General features: G+C 38.4%; 1 protein-coding gene across 1 annotated transcript in view; it reads left to right on the top strand.

Annotated features, from left to right (window-relative positions):
* Window positions 1-19,818, top strand: part of LOC135515573 (receptor-type tyrosine-protein phosphatase beta-like) — a 115,272-nt gene that overhangs the window by 53,580 nt on the left and 41,874 nt on the right. Inside the window, 2 exon segments of the mRNA XM_064939194.1 lie at window positions 14,498-14,601; window positions 18,812-18,986. Of these exon segments, the coding sequence (XP_064795266.1) occupies window positions 14,498-14,601; window positions 18,812-18,986 (279 nt within the window).

Genomic DNA, 19,818 nt, shown 5'->3' with positions numbered 1-19,818 from the left:
TGAGACAGCCATGGCAGTTTAGGTGACAGGAACTGATCAGCCAAATGACTGCAGTCACAGTAAAACATGTTAGAATAGCACAAATAAATATATACACTACCAGTCAGAAGTTTGGACACACCTCTTCATTCCAGGGTATTTCTTTTATTTGGACTATTTCCTACATTGTAGAATAGTAGTGAAGACATCAAAACTATGAAATAACACATATGGAACCATGTAGTAACCAAAATAGTGTTAAACAAATACAAATATATTAGAGATTTTAGATTCTTCCAAGTACCCACCCTTTTCCTTGATGACAGCTTTTAGGAAAACATGTTTCTCCCTCTCCTCCTCTCCTGTCTGCATGTGCTGCCATGGAAATAGACTGGACAGAAGGTGCATCAAGTCAATTATGGCATAATGGCTGGATTGGCAGCTATTGCGAGTGGACCCATAGGAGCAAAGCAGGAGGTATAATATGTGATGTGTTTTGTTGATTCAACTCAACTGACATTACAAAAACACCTTCTATTGCATGAGCAATCACAATGCATCACAATACCAGGCAGCCATTGCAAGTTTACCAGTCAAGTTGTCAGGGTGAGAGGTTCCAAGCCTGCTCTATTCATTCTGTTTACCAGTCAAGTTGTCAGGGTGAGAGGTTCCAAGCCTGTTCTATTCATTCTGTTGACCAGTCAAGTTGTCAGGGTGAGAGGTTCCAAGCCTGTTCTATTCATTCTGTTTACCAGTCAAGTTGTCAGGGTGAGAGGTTCCAAGCCTGTTCTATTCATTCTATTTATCAGTCAAGTTGTCAGGGTGAGAGGTTCCAAGCCTGTTCTATTCATTCTATTTATCAGTCAAGTTGTCAGGGTGAGAGGTTCCAAGCCTGTTCGATTCATTCTATTTATCAGTCAAGTTGTCAGGGTGAGAGGTTCCAAGCCTGTTCTATTCATTCTATTTATCAGTCAAGTTGTCAGGGTGAGAGGTTCCAAGCCTGTTCTATTCATTCTATTTATCAGTCAAGTTGTCAGGGTGAGAGGTTCCAAGCCTGTTCTATTCATTCTGTTTACCAGTCAAGTTGTCAGGGTGAGAGGTTCCAAGCCTGTTCTATTCATTCTATTTATCAGTCAAGTTGTCAGGGTGAGAGGTTCCAAGCCTGTTCTATTCATTCTATTTACCAGTCATATTACCAGGGTTAGAGGTTCTATTCATTCTATTTACCAGTCATATTACCAGGGTTACAGGTTCTATTCATTCTATTTACCAGTCATATTACCAGGGTTAGAGGTTCTATTCATTCTATTTACCAGTCATATTACCAGGGTTACAGGTTCTATTCATTCTATTTACCAGCCATATTACCAGGGTTACAGGTTCTATTCATTATATTTACCAGTCATATTACCAGGGTTAGAGGTTCTATTCATTCTATTTACCAGTCATATTACCAGGGTTAGAGGTTCTATTCATCTATTTACCAGTCATATTACCAGGGTTACAGGTTCTATTCATTCTATTTACCAGTCATATTACCAGGGTTAGAGGTTCTATTCATTCTATTTACCAGTCATATTACCAGGGTTACAGGTTATTGTCATTCTATTTACCAGTCATATTACCAGGGTTACAGGTTCTATTCATTCTATTTACCAGCCATATTACCAGGGTTACAGGTTCTATTCATTATATTTACCAGTCATATTACCAGGGTTAGAGGTTCTATTCATTCTATTTACCAGTCATATTACCAGGGTTAGAGGTTCTATTCATTCTATTTACCAGTCATATTACCAGGGTTAGAGGTTCTATTCATTCTATTTACCAGTCATATTACCAGGGTTAGAGGTTCTATTCATTCTATTTACCAGTCATATTACCAGGGTTAGAGGTTCTATTCATTCTATTTACCAGTCATATTACCAGGGTTACAGGTTCTATTCATTCTGTTTACCAGGGTTACAGGTTCTATTCATTCTATTTACCAGGGTTACAGGTTCTATTTACCAGTCATATTACCAGGGTTACAGGTTCTATTCATTCTGTTTACCAATCATATTACCAGGGTTAGAGGTTCTATTCATTCCATTTACCAGTCATATTACCAGGGTTACAGGTTCTATTCATTCCATTTACCAGTCATATTACCAGGGTTAGAGGTTCTATTCATTCTATTTACCAGTCATATTACCAGGGTTACAGGTTCTATTCATTCTATTTACCAGGGTTACAGGTTCTATTCATTCTATTTACCAGGGTTAGTGGTTCTATTCATTCTATTTACCAGTCATATTTCCAGGGTTTCAGGTTCTATTCATTCTATTTACCAGTCATATTACCAGTGTTACAGGTTCTATTCATTCTATTTACCAGTCATATTACCAGGGTTACAGGTTCTATTCATTCTATTTACCAGCCATATTTCCAGGGTTACAGGTTCTATTCATTCTATTTACCAGTTATATGACCAGGGTTAGAGGTTCTATTCATTCTATTTACCAGCCATATTACCAGGGTTACAGGTTCTATTCATTCTATTTACCAGGGTTACAGGTTCTATTTACCAGTCATATTACCAGGGTTACAGGTTCTATTCATTCTATTTACCAGTCATATTACCAGGGTTACAGGTTCTATTCATTCTATTTACCAGTCATAGTTCCAGGGTTACAGGTTCTATTAATTCTATTTTACAGTCATATTACCAGGGTTCCATGTTCTATTCATTCTATTTACCAGTCATATTACCAGGGTTACAGGTTCTATTCATCTATTTACCAGTCATAATACCAGGGTTACAGGTTCTATTCATTCTATTTACCAGTCATATTACAAGGATTACAGGTTCTATTCATTCTATTTACCAGTCATATTACCAGGGTTAGAGGTTCTATTCATTCTATTTACCAGGGTTAGAGGTTCTATTCATTCTATTTACCAGGGTTACAGGTTCTATTCATTCTATTTACCAGGGTTAGAGGTTCTATTCATTCTATTTACCAGGGTTACAGGTTCTATACATTCTATTTACCAGTCATATTACCAGTGTTACAGGTTCTATTAATTATATTTACCAGTCATATTACCAGGGTTAGAGGTTCTATTCATTCTATTTACCAGTCATATTACCAGTTTTAGAGGTTCTATTCATTCTATTTACCAGGGTTAGAGGTTCTATTCATTCTATTTACCAGGGTTACAGGTTCTATTCATTCTATTTACCAGGGTTTCAGGTTCTATTCATTCTATTTACCATTCATATTACCAGGGTTACGGGTTCTATTCATTCTTTTTACCAGTCATGTTACCAGGGTTAGAGGTTCTATTCATTATATTTACCAGTCATATTACCAGGGTTACAGGTTCTATTCATTCTATTTACCAGGGTTACAGGTTCTATTCATTCTATTTACCAGGGTTTCAGGTTCTATTCATTCTATTTACCAGTCATATTACCAGGGTTCCATGTTCTATTCATTCTATTTACCAGTCATATTACCAGGGTTAGAGGTTCTATTCATTCTATTTACCAGGGTTACAGGTTCTATTCATTCTATTTACCAGTCATATTACCAGGGTTACAGGTTCTATTCATTCTATTTACCAGTCATATTACCAGGGTTACAGGATCTATTCATTCTATTTACCAGTCATATTACCAGGGTTAGAGGTTCTATTCATTCTATTTACCAGTCATATTACCAGGGTTAGAGGTTCTATTCATTCTATTTACCAGTCATATTACCAGGGTTACAGGTTCTATTCATTCTATTTACCAGTCATATTACCAGTTTTAGAGGTTCTATTCATTCTATTTACCAGGGTTTCAGGTTCTATTCATTCTATTTACCATTCATATTACCAGAATTACGGGTTCTATTCATTCTTTTTACCAGTCATGTTACCAGGGTTAGAGGTTCTATTCATTATATTTACCAGTCATATTACCAGGTTTACAGGTTCTATTCATTCTATTTACCAGGGTTTCAGGTTCTATTCATTCTATTTACCATTCATATTACCAGGGTTACGGGTTCTATTCATTCTTTTTACCAGTCATGTTACCAGGGTTAGAGGTTCTATTCATTATATTTACCAGTCATATTACCAGGGTTACAGGTTCTATTCATTCTATTTACCAGTCATATTACCATGGTTAGAGGTTCTATTCATTCCATTTACCAGTCATATTACCAGGGTTACAGGTTCTATTCATTCTATTTACCAGGGTTACAGGTTCTATTCATTCAATTTACCAGGCTTTCAGGTTCTATTCATTCTATTTACCAGTCATATTACCAGGGTTACAGGTTCTATTCATTCTATTTACCAGTCATATTACCAGGGTTCCATGTTCTATTCATTCTATTTACCAGTCATATTACCAGGGTTAGAGGTTCTATTCATTCTATTTACCAGGGTTACAGGTTCTATTCATTCTATTTACCAGGGTTTCAGGTTCTATTCATTCTATTTACCAGTCATATTACCAGGGTTAGAGGTTCTATTCATTCTATTTACCAGGGTTTCAGGTTCTATTCATTCTATTTACCAGTCATATTACCAGGGTTAGAGGTTCTATTCATTCTATTTACCAGGGTTACAGGTTCTATTCATTCAATTTACCAGGGTTTCAGGTTCTATTCATTCTATTTACCAGTCATATTACCAGGGTTACAGGTTCTATTCATTCTATTTACCAGTCATATTACCAGGGTTTCAGGTTCTATTCATTCTATTTACCAGTCATATTACCAGGGTTAGAGGTTATATTCATTATATTTACCAGTCATATTACCAGGGTTATAGGTTCTATTCATTCTATTTACCAGTCATATTACCAGGGTTACAGGTTCTATTCATTCTATTTACCAGCCATATTACCAGGGTTACAGGTTCTATTCATTCTATTTACCAGTCATATTACCAGGGTTACAGGTTCTATTCATTCTATTTACCAGTCATATTACCAGGGTTACAGGTTATATTCATTCTATTTACCAGGGTTACAGGTTCTATTTACCAGTCATATTACCAGGGTTACAGGTACTATTCATTCTATTTACCTGGGTTACGGGTTCTATTTACCAGTCATATTACCAGGGTTACAGGTTCTATTCATTCTATTTACCAGTCATATTACCAGGGTTACAGGTTCTATTCATCCTGTTTACCAGTCATATTACCAGGGTTACAGGTTCTATTCATTCTATTTACCAGTCATATTTCCAGGGTTACAGGTTCTATTCATTCTATTTACCAGTCATATTACCAGGGTTAGAGGTTCTTTTCATTCTATTTACCAGTCATATTACCAGGGTTAGTGGTTCTATTCATTCCATTTACCAGTCATATTACCAGGGTTACAGGTTCTATTCATCTATTTACCAGTCATATTACCAGGGTTAGAGGTTCTTTTCATTCTATTTACCAGTCATATTACCAGGGTTAGTGGTTCTATTCATTCCATTTACCAGTCATATTACCAGGGTTACAGGTTCTATTCATCTATTTACCAGTCATATTACCAGGGTTACAGGTTCTATTCATTCTATTTACCAGTCATATTACCAGGGTTCCATGTTCTATTCATTCTATTTACCGGTCATATTACCAGGGTTACAGGTTCTATTCATTCTATTTACCAGTCATATTACCAGGGTTACAGGTTCTATTCATTCTATTTACCAGTCATATTACCAGGGTTACAGGTTATTGTCATTCTATTTACCAGTCATATTACCAGTGTTACAGGTTCTATTCATTCTATTTACCAGGGTTACAGGTTCTATTTACCAGTCATATTACCAGGGTTACAGGTTATTGTCATTCTATTTACCAGTCATATTACCAGTGTTACAGGTTCTATTCATTCTATTTACCAGGGTTACAGGTTCTATTCATTCTATTTACCAGTCATATTACAAGGGTTAGAGGTTCTATTCATTCTATTTACCAGGGTTAGAGGTTCTATTCATTCTATTTACCAGTCATATTACCAGGGTTACAGGTTCTATTCATCTATTTACCAGTCATATTACCAGGGTTACAGGTTCTATTTACCAGTCATATTACCAGGGTTACAGGTTCTATTCATTCTATTTACCAGGGTTACAGGTTCTATTTACCAGTCATATTACCAGGGTTACAGGTTCTATTCATTCTATTTCCCAGTCATATTACCAGGGTTACAGGTTCTATTCATTCCATTTACCAGTCATATTACCAGGGTTAGAGGTTCTATTCATTCTATTTACCAGTCATATTACCAGGGTTACAGGTTCTATTCATTCTATTTACCAGTCATATTACCAGGGTTACAGGTTATTGTCATTCTATTTACCAGTCATATTACCAGGGTTACAGGTTCTATTCATTCTATTTACCAGTCATATTACCAGGGTTACAGGTTCTATTTACCAGTCATATTACCAGGGTTACAGGTTCTATTCATTCTATTTACCAGTCATATTACCAGGGTTACAGGTTCTATTCATTCTATTTACCAGTCATATTACCAGGGTTACAGGTTATTGTCATTCTATTTACCAGTCATATTACCAGGGTTACAGGTTCTATTCATTCTATTTACCAGTCATATTACCAGGGTTACAGGTTATTGTCATTCTATTTACCAGTCATATTACCAGTGTTACAGGTTCTATTCATTCTATTTACCAGTCATATTACCAGGGTTAGAGGTTCTCTTCATTCCATTTACCAGTCATATTACCAGGGTTACAGGTTCTATTCATTCTATTTACCAGTCATGTTACAAGGGTTAGAGGTTCTATTCATTCTATTTACCAGGGTTACAGGTTCTATTCATTCTATTTACCAGGATTACAGGTTCTATTCATTCTATTTACCAGGGTTACAGGTTCTATTCATTCTATTTACCAGTCATATTACCAGGGTTAGAGGTTCTATTCATTCTATTTACCAGTCATATTACCAGGGTTAGAGGTTCTATTCATTCTATTTACCAGTCATATTACCAGGGTTACAGGTTCTATTCATTCTATTTACCGGTCATATTACCAGGGTTACAGGTTCTATTCATTCAATTTACCAGTCATATTACCAGGGTTACAGGTTATTGTCATTCTATTTACCAGTCATATTACCAGTGTTACAGGTTCTATTCATTCTATTTACCAGTCATATTACCAGGGTTAGAGGTTCTCTTCATTCCATTTACCAGTCATATTACCAGGGTTACAGGTTCTATTCATTCTATTTACCAGTCATATTACCAGGGTTACAGGTTATTGTCATTCTATTTACCAGTCATATTACCAGGGTTACAGGTTCTATTCATTCTATTTACCAGTCATATTACCAGGGTTACAGGTTCTATTTACCAGTCATATTACCAGTGTTACAGGTTCTATTCATTCTATTTACCAGTCATATTACCAGGGTTACAGGTTCTATTCATTCTATTTACCAGTCATATTACCAGGGTTACAGGTTATTGTCATTCTATTTACCAGTCATATTACCAGGGTTACAGGTTCTATTCATTCTATTTACCAGTCATATTACCAGGGTTACAGGTTATTGTCATTCTATTTACCAGTCATATTACCAGTGTTACAGGTTGTATTCATTCTATTTACCAGTCATATTACCAGGGTTAGAGGTTCTCTTCATTCCATTTACCAGTCATATTACCAGGGTTACAGGTTCTATTCATTCTATTTACCAGTCATATTACAAGGGTTAGAGGTTCTATTCATTCTATTTACCAGGGTTACAGGTTCTATTCATTCTATTTACCAGGATTACAGGTTCTATTCATTCTATTTACCAGTCATATTACCAGGGTTACAGGTTCTATTCATTCTATTTACCAGTCATATTACCAGGGTTACAGGTTATTGTCATTCTATTTACCAGTCATATTACCAGTGTTACAGGTTGTATTCATTCTATTTACCAGTCATATTACCAGGGTTAGAGGTTCTCTTCATTCCATTTACCAGTCATATTACCAGGGTTACAGGTTCTATTCATTCTATTTACCAGTCATATTACAAGGGTTAGAGGTTCTATTCATTCTATTTACCAGGGTTACAGGTTCTATTCATTCTATTTACCAGGATTACAGGTTCTATTCATTCTATTTACCAGTCATATTACCAGGGTTACAGGTTCTATTCATTCTATTTACCAGTCATATTACCAGGGTTAGAGGTTCTATTCATTCTATTTACCAGTCATATTACCAGGGTTAGAGGTTCTATTCATTCTATTTACCAGTCATATTACCAGGGTTACAGGTTCTATTCATTCTATTTACCGGTCATATTACCAGGGTTACAGGTTCTATTCATTCAATTTACCAGTCATATTACCAGGGTTAGAGGTTCTCTTCATTCCATTTACCAGTCATATTACCAGGGTTACAGGTTCTATTCATTCTATTTACCAGTCATATTACAAGGGTTAGAGGTTCTATTCATTCTATTTACCAGGGCTACAGGTTCTATTCATTCTATTTACCAGTCATATTTCCAGGGTTAAAGGTTCTATTCATTCTATTTACCAGTCATATTTCCAGGTTTACAGGTTCTATTCATTCTATTTACCAGTCATATTACCAGGGTTACAGGTTCTATTCATTCTATTTACCAGTCATATTACCAGGGTTAGTGGTTCTATTCATTCCATTTACCAGTCATATTACCAGGGTTACAGGTTCTATTCATCTATTTACCAGTCATATTACCAGGGTTACAGGTTCTATTCATTCTATTTACCAGTCATATTACCAGGGTTAGAGTTTCTATTCATTCCATTTACCAGTCATATTACCAGGGTTAGAGGTTCTATTCATTCTATTTACCAGTCATATTACCAGGGTTAAAGGTTCTATTCATTCTATTTACCAGGGTTACAGGTTCTATTTACCAGTCATATTACCAGGGTTACAGGTTCTATTCATTCTATTTACCAGTCATATTACCAGGGTTACAGGTTCTATTCATTCCATTTACCAGTCATATTACCAGGGTTAGAGGTTCTATTCATTCTATTTACCAGTCATATTACCAGGGTTACAGGTTCTATTCATTCTATTTACCGGTCATATTACCAGGGTTACAGGTTCTATTCATTCTATTTACCAGTCATATTACCAGGGTTACAGGTTATTGTCATTCTATTTACCAGTCATATTACCAGGGTTAGAGGTTCTATTCATTCTATTTACCAGTCATATGACCAGGGTTACAGGTTCTATTCATCTATTTACCAGTCATATTACCAGGGTTACAGGTTCTATTCATTCTATTTACCAGTCATATGACCAGGGTTACAGGTTCTATTCATCTATTTACCAGTCATATTACCAGGGTTACAGGTTATTGTCATTCTATTTACCAGTCATATTACCAGGGTTAGAGGTTCTATTCATTCTATTTACCAGTCATATGACCAGGGTTACAGGTTCTATTCATTCTATTTACCAGTCATATTACCAGGGTTAGAGGTTCTATTCATTCCATTTACCAGTCATATTACCAGGGTTAGAGGTTCTATTCATTCTATTTACCAGTCATATTACCAGGGTTACAGGTTCTATTCATTCTATTTACCAGGGTTACAGGTTCTATTTACCAGTCATATTACCAGGGTTACAGGTTCTATTCATTCTATTTACCAGTCATATTACCAGGGTTACAGGTTCTATTCATTCCATTTACCAGTCATATTACCAGGGTTAGAGGTTCTATTCATTCTATTTACCAGTCATATTACCAGGGTTACAGGTTCTATTCATTCTATTTACCGGTCATATTACCAGGGTTACAGGTTCTATTCATTCTATTTACCAGTCATATGACCAGGGTTACAGGTTATATTCATTCTATTTACCAGTCATATTACCAGGGTTAGAGGTTCTATTCATTCCATTTACCAGTCATATTACCAGGGTTAGAGGTTCTATTCATTCTATTTACCAGTCATATTACCAGGGTTACAGGTTCTATTCATTCTATTTACCAGGGTTACAGGTTCTATTTACCAGTCATATTACCAGGGTTACAGGTTCTATTCATTCTATTTACCAGTCATATTACCAGGGTTACAGGTTCTATTCATTCCATTTACCAGTCATATTACCAGGGTTAGAGGTTCTATTCATTCTATTTACCAGTCATATTACCAGGGTTACAGGTTCTATTCATTCTATTTACCGGTCATATTACCAGGGTTACAGGTTCTATTCATTCTATTTACCAGTCATATTACCAGGGTTACATGTTATTGTCATTCTATTTACCAGTCATATTACCAGGGTTAGAGGTTCTATTCATTCTATTTACCAGTCATATTACCAGTGTTACAGGTTCTATTCATTCTATTTACCAGTCATATTACCAGGGTTAGAGGTTCTCTTCATTCCATTTACCAGTCATATTACCAGGGTTACAGGTTATTGTCATTCTATTTACCAGTCATATTACCAGGGTTACAGGTTCTATTCATTCTATTTACCAGTCATATTACAAGGGTTAGAGGTTCTATTCATTCTATTTACCAGTCATATTACAAGGGTTAGAGGTTCTATTCATTCTATTTACCAGGGTTACAGGTTCTATTCATTCTATTTACCAGGGTTTCAGGTTCTATTCATTCTATTTACCAGTCATATTACCAGGGTTACAGGTTCTATTCATTCCATTTACCAGTCATATTACCAGGGTTAGAGGTTCTATTCATTCTATTTACCAGTCATATTACCAGGGTTACAGGTTCTATTCATTCTATTTACCAGGGTTACAGGTTCTATTTACCAGTCATATTACCAGGGTTACAGGTTCTATTCATTCTATTTACCAGTCATATTACCAGGGTTACAGGTTCTATTCATTCCATTTACCAGTCATATTACCAGGGTTAGAGGTTCTATTCATTCTATTTACCAGTCATATTACCAGGGTTACAGGTTCTATTCATTCTATTTACCGGTCATATTACCAGGGTTACAGGTTCTATTCATTCTATTTACCAGTCATATTACCAGGGTTACATGTTATTGTCATTCTATTTACCAGTCATATTACCAGGGTTAGAGGTTCTATTCATTCTATTTACCAGTCATATTACAAGGGTTAGAGGTTCTATTCATTCTATTTACCAGTCATATTACAAGGGTTAGAGGTTCTATTCATTCTATTTACCAGGGTTACAGGTTCTATTCATTCTATTTACCAGGGTTTCAGGTTCTATTCATTCTATTTACCAGTCATATTACCAGGGTTACAGGTTCTATTCATTCCATTTACCAGTCATATTACCAGGGTTAGAGGTTCTATTCATTCTATTTACCAGTCATATTACCAGGGTTACATGTTATTGTCATTCTATTTACCAGTCATATTACCAGGGTTAGAGGTTCTATTCATTCTATTTACCAGTCATATTACAAGGGTTAGAGGTTCTATTCATTCTATTTACCAGTCATATTACAAGGGTTAGAGGTTCTATTCATTCTATTTACCAGGGTTACAGGTTCTATTCATTCTATTTACCAGGGTTTCAGGTTCTATTCATTCTATTTACCAGTCATATTACCAGGGTTACAGGTTCTATTCATTCCATTTACCAGTCATATTACCAGGGTTAGAGGTTCTATTCATTCTATTTACCAGTCATATTACCAGGGTTACAGGTTCTATTCATTCTATTTACCGGTCATATTACCAGGGTTACAGGTTCTATTCATTCTATTTACCAGTCATATTACCAGGGTTACAGGTTATTGTCATTCTATTTACCAGTCATATTACCAGAGTTACAGGTTCTATTCATTCTATTTACCAGTCATATTACAAGGGTTAGAGGTTCTATTCATTCTATTTACCAGTCATATTACCAGGGTTACAGGTTCTATTCATTCTATTTACCAGGGTTAGAGGTTCTATTCATTCTATTTACCAGTCATATTACCAGGGTTACAGGTTATTGTCATTCTATTTACCAGTCATATTACCAGGGTTACAGGTTCTATTCATTCTATTTACCAGTCATATTACCAGGGTTACAGGTTCTATTCATTCTATTTACCAGGGTTAGAGGTTCTTTTCATTCTATTTACCAGTCATATTACCAGGGTTAGAGGTTCTATTCATTCCATTTACCAGTCATATTACCAGGGTTAGAGGTTCTATTCATTCTATTTACCAGTCATATTACCAGTGTTACAGGTTCTATTCATTCCATTTACCAGTCATATTACCAGGGTTACAGGTTCTATTCATTCTATTTACCAGTCATATTTCCAGGGTTACAGGTTCTTTTAATTCTATTTGCCATTCATATTACCAGGGTTAGAGGTTCTATTCATTCTATTTACCAGTCATATTACCAGGGTTAGAGGTTCTATTCATTCTATTTACCAGTCATATTACCAGGGTTAGAGGTTCTATTCATTCTATTTACCAGTCATATTTCCAGGGTTACAGGTTCTATTCATTCTATTTACCAGTCATATTACCAGGGTTAGAGGTTCTATTCATTCTGTTTACCAGTCATATTACCAGGGTTACAGGTTCTATTCATTCTATTTACCAGTCATATTACCAGGGTTAGAGGTTCTATTCATTCTATTTACCAGTCATATTACCAGGGTTAGAGGTTCTATTCATTCTATTTACCAGTCATATTTCCAGGGTTACAGGTTCTATTCATTCTATTTACCAGTCATATTACCAGGGTTAGAGGTTCTATTCATTCTGTTTACCAGTCATATTACCAGGGTTACAGGTTCTATTCATTCTATTTACCAGTCATATTACCAGGGTTAGAGGTTCTATTCATTCTATTTACCAGTCATATTACCAGGGTTACAGGTTCTATTCATTCTGTTTACCAGTCATATTACCAGGGTTACAGGTTCTATTCATTCTATTTACCAGTCATATTACCAGGGTTACAGGTTCTATTCATTATGTTTACCAGTCATATTACCAGGGTTACAGGTTCTATTCATTCTGTTTACCAGTCATTCTGGTAAACCACCAAGGCCCCTTGCCCACTACAGCCCAATCTACTAACTTCTACAGCAGTTTGAGCTGGTCCAAAATAACATGGCATGGTCCTGAGTGAGTATGTATAATGCCTTCATATTGCTTTCATCAATATGAAGCTTCAGACTAGTTGAGCCCCCCACTACAGAAGCTCGGGTCAGTGTGTATATCTCTTTGGAACCGTGTGTCACGCAGACCACACACTTACATTGGACCCTGTTATTGAGTCGTGTGTGTAGTGTGGGCTCACGCAGACCGTTGTTTTCCTTTGAAAAAAGGCAGACAGTCCAAGGGCACGGCAACAAAACACACCTCTCAAAATATTATTCTTGGCCTCTGTGCTCATTTGCTTTCACACTGTTATGTAGAGAGCCTTTCTATTCAACTGGTCCCTGGCCACTTTGTCCTCAGTCTGATGTGACGTACTGTAGAGCCTCTTATGGCCGGTGGTGAGTCAGCAAAACTCATAATGCTCTGCCTGGCTCCTATTGTATCCTCACTCCTGGCCAATGATTGAAGTCTGATTGAAGCCTCCAGTAAACAGTCAAAAGAGCATTTTTTTCATGTGTCCTCTGTCTGTCACTGCCAGCTAGGCTGTAGATGCCCTTATTAGGACAGATCATTATGACATCAGGAAGCTTTTAGATACATGGGCCCAGTGCCTTCGCTATCTAACATTGTTTGTCCCTTACTTTATAATTCTTTCTCATTTTATGCAAATCGTTATGGGATGTTAGAGTCTTCTTGTTTTAAATTTGTTATCTTCAACCCAGACTGCTAGTGCAGAGTTAGGAAGGTAGAGGAGACAGGGGACAGGAAGGTAGAGGAGACAGGGGGCAGGAAGGTAGACGAGACAGGGGACAGGAAGGTAGACGAGACAGGGGACAGGAAGGTAGACGAGACAGGGGACAGGAAGGTAGAGGAGACAGGGGACAGGAAGGTAGAGGAGACAGGGGGCAGGAAGGTAGAGGAGACAGGGGGCAGGAAGGTAGAGGAGACAGGGGGCAGGAAGGTAGAGGAGACAGGGGACAGGAAGGTAGAGGAGACAGGGGACAGGAAGGTAGAGGAGACAGGGGGCAGGAAGGTAGAGGAGACAGGGGACAGGAAGGTAGAGGAAACAGGGGGCAGGTAGGTAGAGGAGACAGGAGATAGGTAGGTAGAGGAGACAGGGGCAGGAAGGTAGAGGAGACAGGGGGCAGGAAGGTAGAGGAGACAGGGGGCAGGAAGGTAGAGTAGACAGAGGTTGGTTGTCACAGTGCTCCTAACTAAAACTCCAGAAGGTATAGTTCTCGTCTCAGGGCTATGAGACCCTAAGCTCAATGGTTCTAAAACTCCCTGCACTGAAACGTCATGCCATGCTTTCTTGGACCAGGGACTTCGTGCAATCACAGTCAAATTTACCTGAATAAATAAAGGTTTATTAAATATTAATCGATCAACAAATCAATCCTAAATGTTCCCTCTCTTCCTCCCAGACCCATCCAGACTGCGGAACATGCATTGTTTCCCCCAGAGTTCGTCATCCATCTCCTGTTCCTGGACCTTCCCTGACTCCCACTGGGACTCCTATACCGTGGAGGTAATGTCACATCTCTCACACACACACTGTCTTTATGTCTTGTCTTGTTTTTATACACGTTGAGGTCAGGGTGTCTGATACCATTTCTCCAACTTTACTGAAGGCATTGCAGGGATATAGGATACCGTGACAGTTGTACAACTGAATGCAATTCAACTGAAATGTGTCTTCCTCATTTAAGCCAACCCCTCTGAATCAGAAAGGTGCGGGGGACTGCCTTAATTAACATCCACACCCAGGGAACGATGGGGTTAACTGCCTTGTTCGGGGCTGAACAACAGATTGTTTTCCTCGTCAGGTCAGGGATTCGATCCAGCAACCTTTCGGTTAACCCATACATACACTATGTGGACGCCCCTTTAAATTGGTGGATTCGGGCTATTTCAGCAACACCCGTTGCTGACAGGTGTATAAAATCACCCACACAGCCATGCAATCTCCATAGACGGCAGGTAGCCGAGTGGTTAGAGGCAGGTAGCCGAGTGGTTAGAGGCAGGTAGCCGAGTGGTTAGAGGCAGGTAGCCTAGTGGTTAGAGGCAGGTAGCCTAGTGGTTAGAGGCAGGTAGCCGAGTGGTTAGAGGCAAGTAGCCTAGTGGATAGAGGCAGGTAGCCTAGTGGTTAGAGGCAGGTAGCCTAGTGGTTAGAGGCAGGTAGCCTAGTGGTTAGAGGCAGGTAGCCTAGTGGTTAGAGGCAGGTAGCCTAGTGGTTAGAGACAGGTAGCCGAGTGGTTAGAGGCAGGTAGCCTAGTGGTTAGAGGCAGGGTAGCCTAGTGGTTAGAGGCAGGTAGCCTAGTGGTTAGAGGCAGGTAGCCTAGTGGTTAGAGGCAAGTAGCCTAGTGGTTAGAGGCAGGTAGCCTAGTGGTTAGAGGCAGGTAGCCTAGTGGTTAGAGGCAGGTAGCCTAGTGGTTAGAGCATTGGACTAGTAACAGGAAGGTTGCAAGATCAAATCCCTGAGCTGACAAGGTCGTTCTGCCCCTGAACACAAGCAGTTGACCCACTGGGCCGTTATTGAAAATAAGAACTTGTTCTTAACTGACTTGCCTGGTAACATAGACAAACACTGGCAGTAGAATAGCCTGTACGGAAGAGCTCAGGGACTTTCAACGTGACACCGTCATAGGATGCAACAAGTCAGTTTGTCAAATTTCGGCCCTGCTCGAGCTGCCCCAGTCTGTGCTGTTATTGTTAAGTGGAAATGTCTAGGAGCAACAACAGCTCAGCTGTGAAGTGGTAGGCCACACAAGCTCACAGAACGGGAACATTGAGTGAAGCAGCACGTAGCGCGTAAATATCATCTGTCATCGATTGCAACACTCACGACTGAGTTCCAAACTGCCTCTGGAAGCAACTTTTTTTTTTTAATTGGAACGCTGACTGCGAGCCAGGCCTAATCGCCCAACATCAGTGTCTGACTTCACTAACGCTCTTGTGGCTGAATGGAAACAAGTCCCAGCAGCAATTTTCCAACGTCTAGTGGAAAACCTTCCCAGAAGAGTGGAGGCTGTTATAGCAGCAATGTTCCACCGTCTAGTGGAAAACCTTCCCAGAAGATTGGAGGCTGTTATAGCAACAAAGGGGGACCAACTCCATATTAAGTTACATGACTCAGCTAGTGCTGGAGTAAAACATGGAGTGGACTGCACTAATCAGTTATCAGTATGTTGAAAACAAGGAGTGGACTCCACTAATCAGTTATCAGTATGTTGAAAACAAGGAGTGGCCTGCACTAATCAGTTGTCAGTATGTTGAAAACAAGGAGTGGACTACACTAATCAGTTATCAGTATGTTGAAAACAAGGAGTGGCCTACACTAATCAGTTATCAGTATGTTGAAAACAAGGAGTGGCCTACACTAATCAGTTATCAGTATGTTGAAAACAAGGAGTGGCCTACACTAATCAGTTATCAGTATGTTGAAAACAAGGAGTGGCCTGCACTAATCAGTTATCAGTATGTTGAAAACAAGGAGTGGACTACACTAATCAGTTATCAGTATGTTGAAAACAAGGAGTGGACTACACTAATCAGTTATCAGTATGTTGAAAACAAGGAGTGGACTACACTAATCAGTTATCAGTATGTTGAAAACAAGGAGTGGACTACACTAATCAGTTATCAGTATGTTGAAAACAAGGAGTGGCCTACACTAATCAGTTATCAGTATGTTGAAAACAAGGAGTGGACTACACTAATCAGTTATCAGTATGTTGAAAACAAGGAGTGGACTACACTAATCAGTTATCAGTATGTTGAAAACAAGGAGTGGACTACACTAATCAGTTATCAGTATGTTGAAAACAAGGAGTGGCCTACACTAATCAGTTATCAGTATGTTGAAAACAAGGAGTGGACTTCACTAATCAGTTATCAGTATGTTGAAAACAAGGAGTGGACTGCACTAATCAGTTATCAGTATGTTGAAAACAAGGAGTGGACTGCACTAATCAGTTATCAGTATGTTGAAAACAAGGAGTGGACTACACTAATCAGTTATCAGTATGTTGAAAACAAGGAGTGGACTACACTAATCAGTTATCAGTATGTTGAAAACAAGGAGTGGACTGCACTAATCAGTTATCAGTATGTTGAAAACAAGGAGTGGACTACACTAATCAGTTATCAGTATGTTGAAAACAAGGAGTGGACTGCACTAATCAGTTATCAGTATGTTGAAAACAAGGAGTGGACTGCACTAATCAGTTATCAGTATGTTGAAAACAAGGAGTGGCCTGCACTAATCAGTTATCAGTATGTTGAAAACAAGGAGTGGACTGTTAAAGTTGTCAGTATGTTGAAAACAAGGAGTGGACTGCACTAATCAGTTATCAGTATGTTGAAAACAAGGAGTGGACTGCACTAATCAGTTATCAGTATGTTGAAAACAAGGAGTGGACTGCACTAATCAGTTATCAGTATGTTGAAAACAAGGAGTGGCCTGCACTAATCAGTTATCAGTATGTTGAAAACAAGGAGTGGACTACACTAATCAGTTATCAGTATGTTGAAAACAAGGAGTGGACTGTTAAAGTTGTCAGTATGTTGAAAACAAGGAGTGGACTGCACTAATCAGTTATCAGTATGTTGAAAACAAGGAGTGGACTGCACTAATCAGTTATCAGTATGTTGAAAACAAGGAGTGGACTGTTAAAGTTGTCAGTATGTTGAAAACAAGGAGTGGACTGCACTAATCAGTTATCAGTATGTTGAAAACAAGGAGTGGACTGCACTAATCAGTTATCAGTATGTTGAAAACAAGGAGTGGACTGCACTAATCAGTTATCAGTATGTTGAAAACAAGGAGTGGACTACACTAATCAGTTATCAGTATGTTGAAAACAAGGAGTGGACTACACTAATCAGTTATCATTATGTTGAAAACAAGGAGTGGACTGTTAAAGTTGTCAGTATGTTGAAAACAAGGAGTGGACTGCACTAATCAGTTATCAGTATGTTGAAAACAAGGAGTGGACTGCACTAATCAGTTATCAGTATGTTGAAAACAAGGAGTGGACTGCACTAATCAGTTATCAGTATGTTGAAAACAAGGAGTGGACTGTTAAAGTTGTCAGTATGTTGAAAACAAGGAGTGGACTGCACTAATCAGTTATCAGTATGTTGAAAACAAGGAGTGGACTGCACTAATCAGTTATCAGTATGTTGAAAACAAGGAGTGGACTGCACTAATCAGTTATCAGTATGTTGAAAACAAGGAGTGGCCTGCACTAATCAGTTCTCAGTATGTTGAAAACAAGGAGTGGACTATTAAAGTTGTCAGTATGTTGAAAACAAGGAGTGGACTGTTAAAGTTGTCAGTATGTTGAAAACAAGGAGTGGACTGTTAAAGTTGTCAGTATGTTGAAAACAAGGAGTGGACTACACTAATCAGTTATCAGTATGTTGAAAACAAGGAGTGGACTGTTAAAGTTGTCAGTATGTTGAAAACAAGGAGTGGACTGTTAAAGTTGTCAGTATGTTGAAAACAAGGAGTGGACTGCACTAATCAGTTATCAGTATGTTGAAAACAAGGAGTGGACTGTTAAAGTTGTCAGTATGTTGAAAACAAGGAGTGGACTATTAAAGTTGTCAGTATGTTGAAAACAAGGAGTGGACTATTAAAGTTGTCAGTATGTTGAAAACAAGGAGTGGACTATTAAAGTTGTCAGTATGTTGAAAACAAGGAGTGGACTACAGTAATGTCCACTACCCCCCAGGTGCGTCAGCAGGACAGCTGGGAGCTGGTGTACGCCCTGCGTCTGGCCCGGGATAGTACCTTACTCAGCCTGGAGAACCTACAGCCTTACAGGAGATACAACGTGGCTGTCAGAGTGGCCTCAGCTGGACTCAGCAGCCCCGCCGTGGAGGAGAACGTGGTCACCATGATCGACCGTGAGTAACTACCTATAATGGCTGACAACCGGAGTTGTATCATAGACCCCATGCAAGAGTAGAGTTTATCTGCTGTAGGATCCAGACCCACAATCACCATGACAACAAACCAGGTCACCACACAGAACCACCACACCAGATGACGCCAAACAACATCCGAGTGACACAATGGTTGGTGGGATTTAGCTGTCCCCACCTGCACTCCCTGCTGATACGTCACCTGCTCAATGATCTGTTAAATGACCTGTTAAATGACCTGCTAAATGACCTGCTAAATTACCTGCTAAATGACACGTTAAATGACCTGTTAAATGACCTGCCAAATGACCTGCTAAATGACCTGCTAAATGACCTGCTAAATGACCCGTTAAATGACCTGCTAAATGACCTGTTAAATGACCTGCTAAATGACCTGTTAAATGACCTGTTAAATGACCCATTAAATGACCTGTTAAATGACCTGCTAAATGACCTATTAAATGACCTATTAAATGACCCATTAAATGACCTGTTAAATGACCTGCTAAATGACCTGTTAAATGACCTGCTAAATGACCTGTTAATTGACCTGCTAAATGACCTGTTAAATGACCTGTTAAATGACCCATTAAATGACCTGTTAAATGACCCATTAAATGACCCATTAAATTACCTGTTAAATGACCTGCTAAATGACCTGTTAATTGACCTGTTAAATGACCTGCTAAATGACCTGTTAAATGACCTGCTAAATGACCTGTTAAATGACCTGTTAAATGACCCATTAAATTACCTGTTAAATGACCTGTTAAATGACCTGTTAAATGACCCATTAAATGACCTGCTAAATGAC

Source organism: Oncorhynchus masou, chromosome 27 (genome assembly GCF_036934945.1).
Source record: "Oncorhynchus masou masou isolate Uvic2021 chromosome 27, UVic_Omas_1.1, whole genome shotgun sequence".
NCBI classification, from domain to species: Eukaryota; Metazoa; Chordata; class Actinopteri; order Salmoniformes; family Salmonidae; genus Oncorhynchus; species Oncorhynchus masou.
Note: the sequence above shows the minus strand (reverse complement) of the source record. Positions and strands in the feature narration are given on the sequence as shown.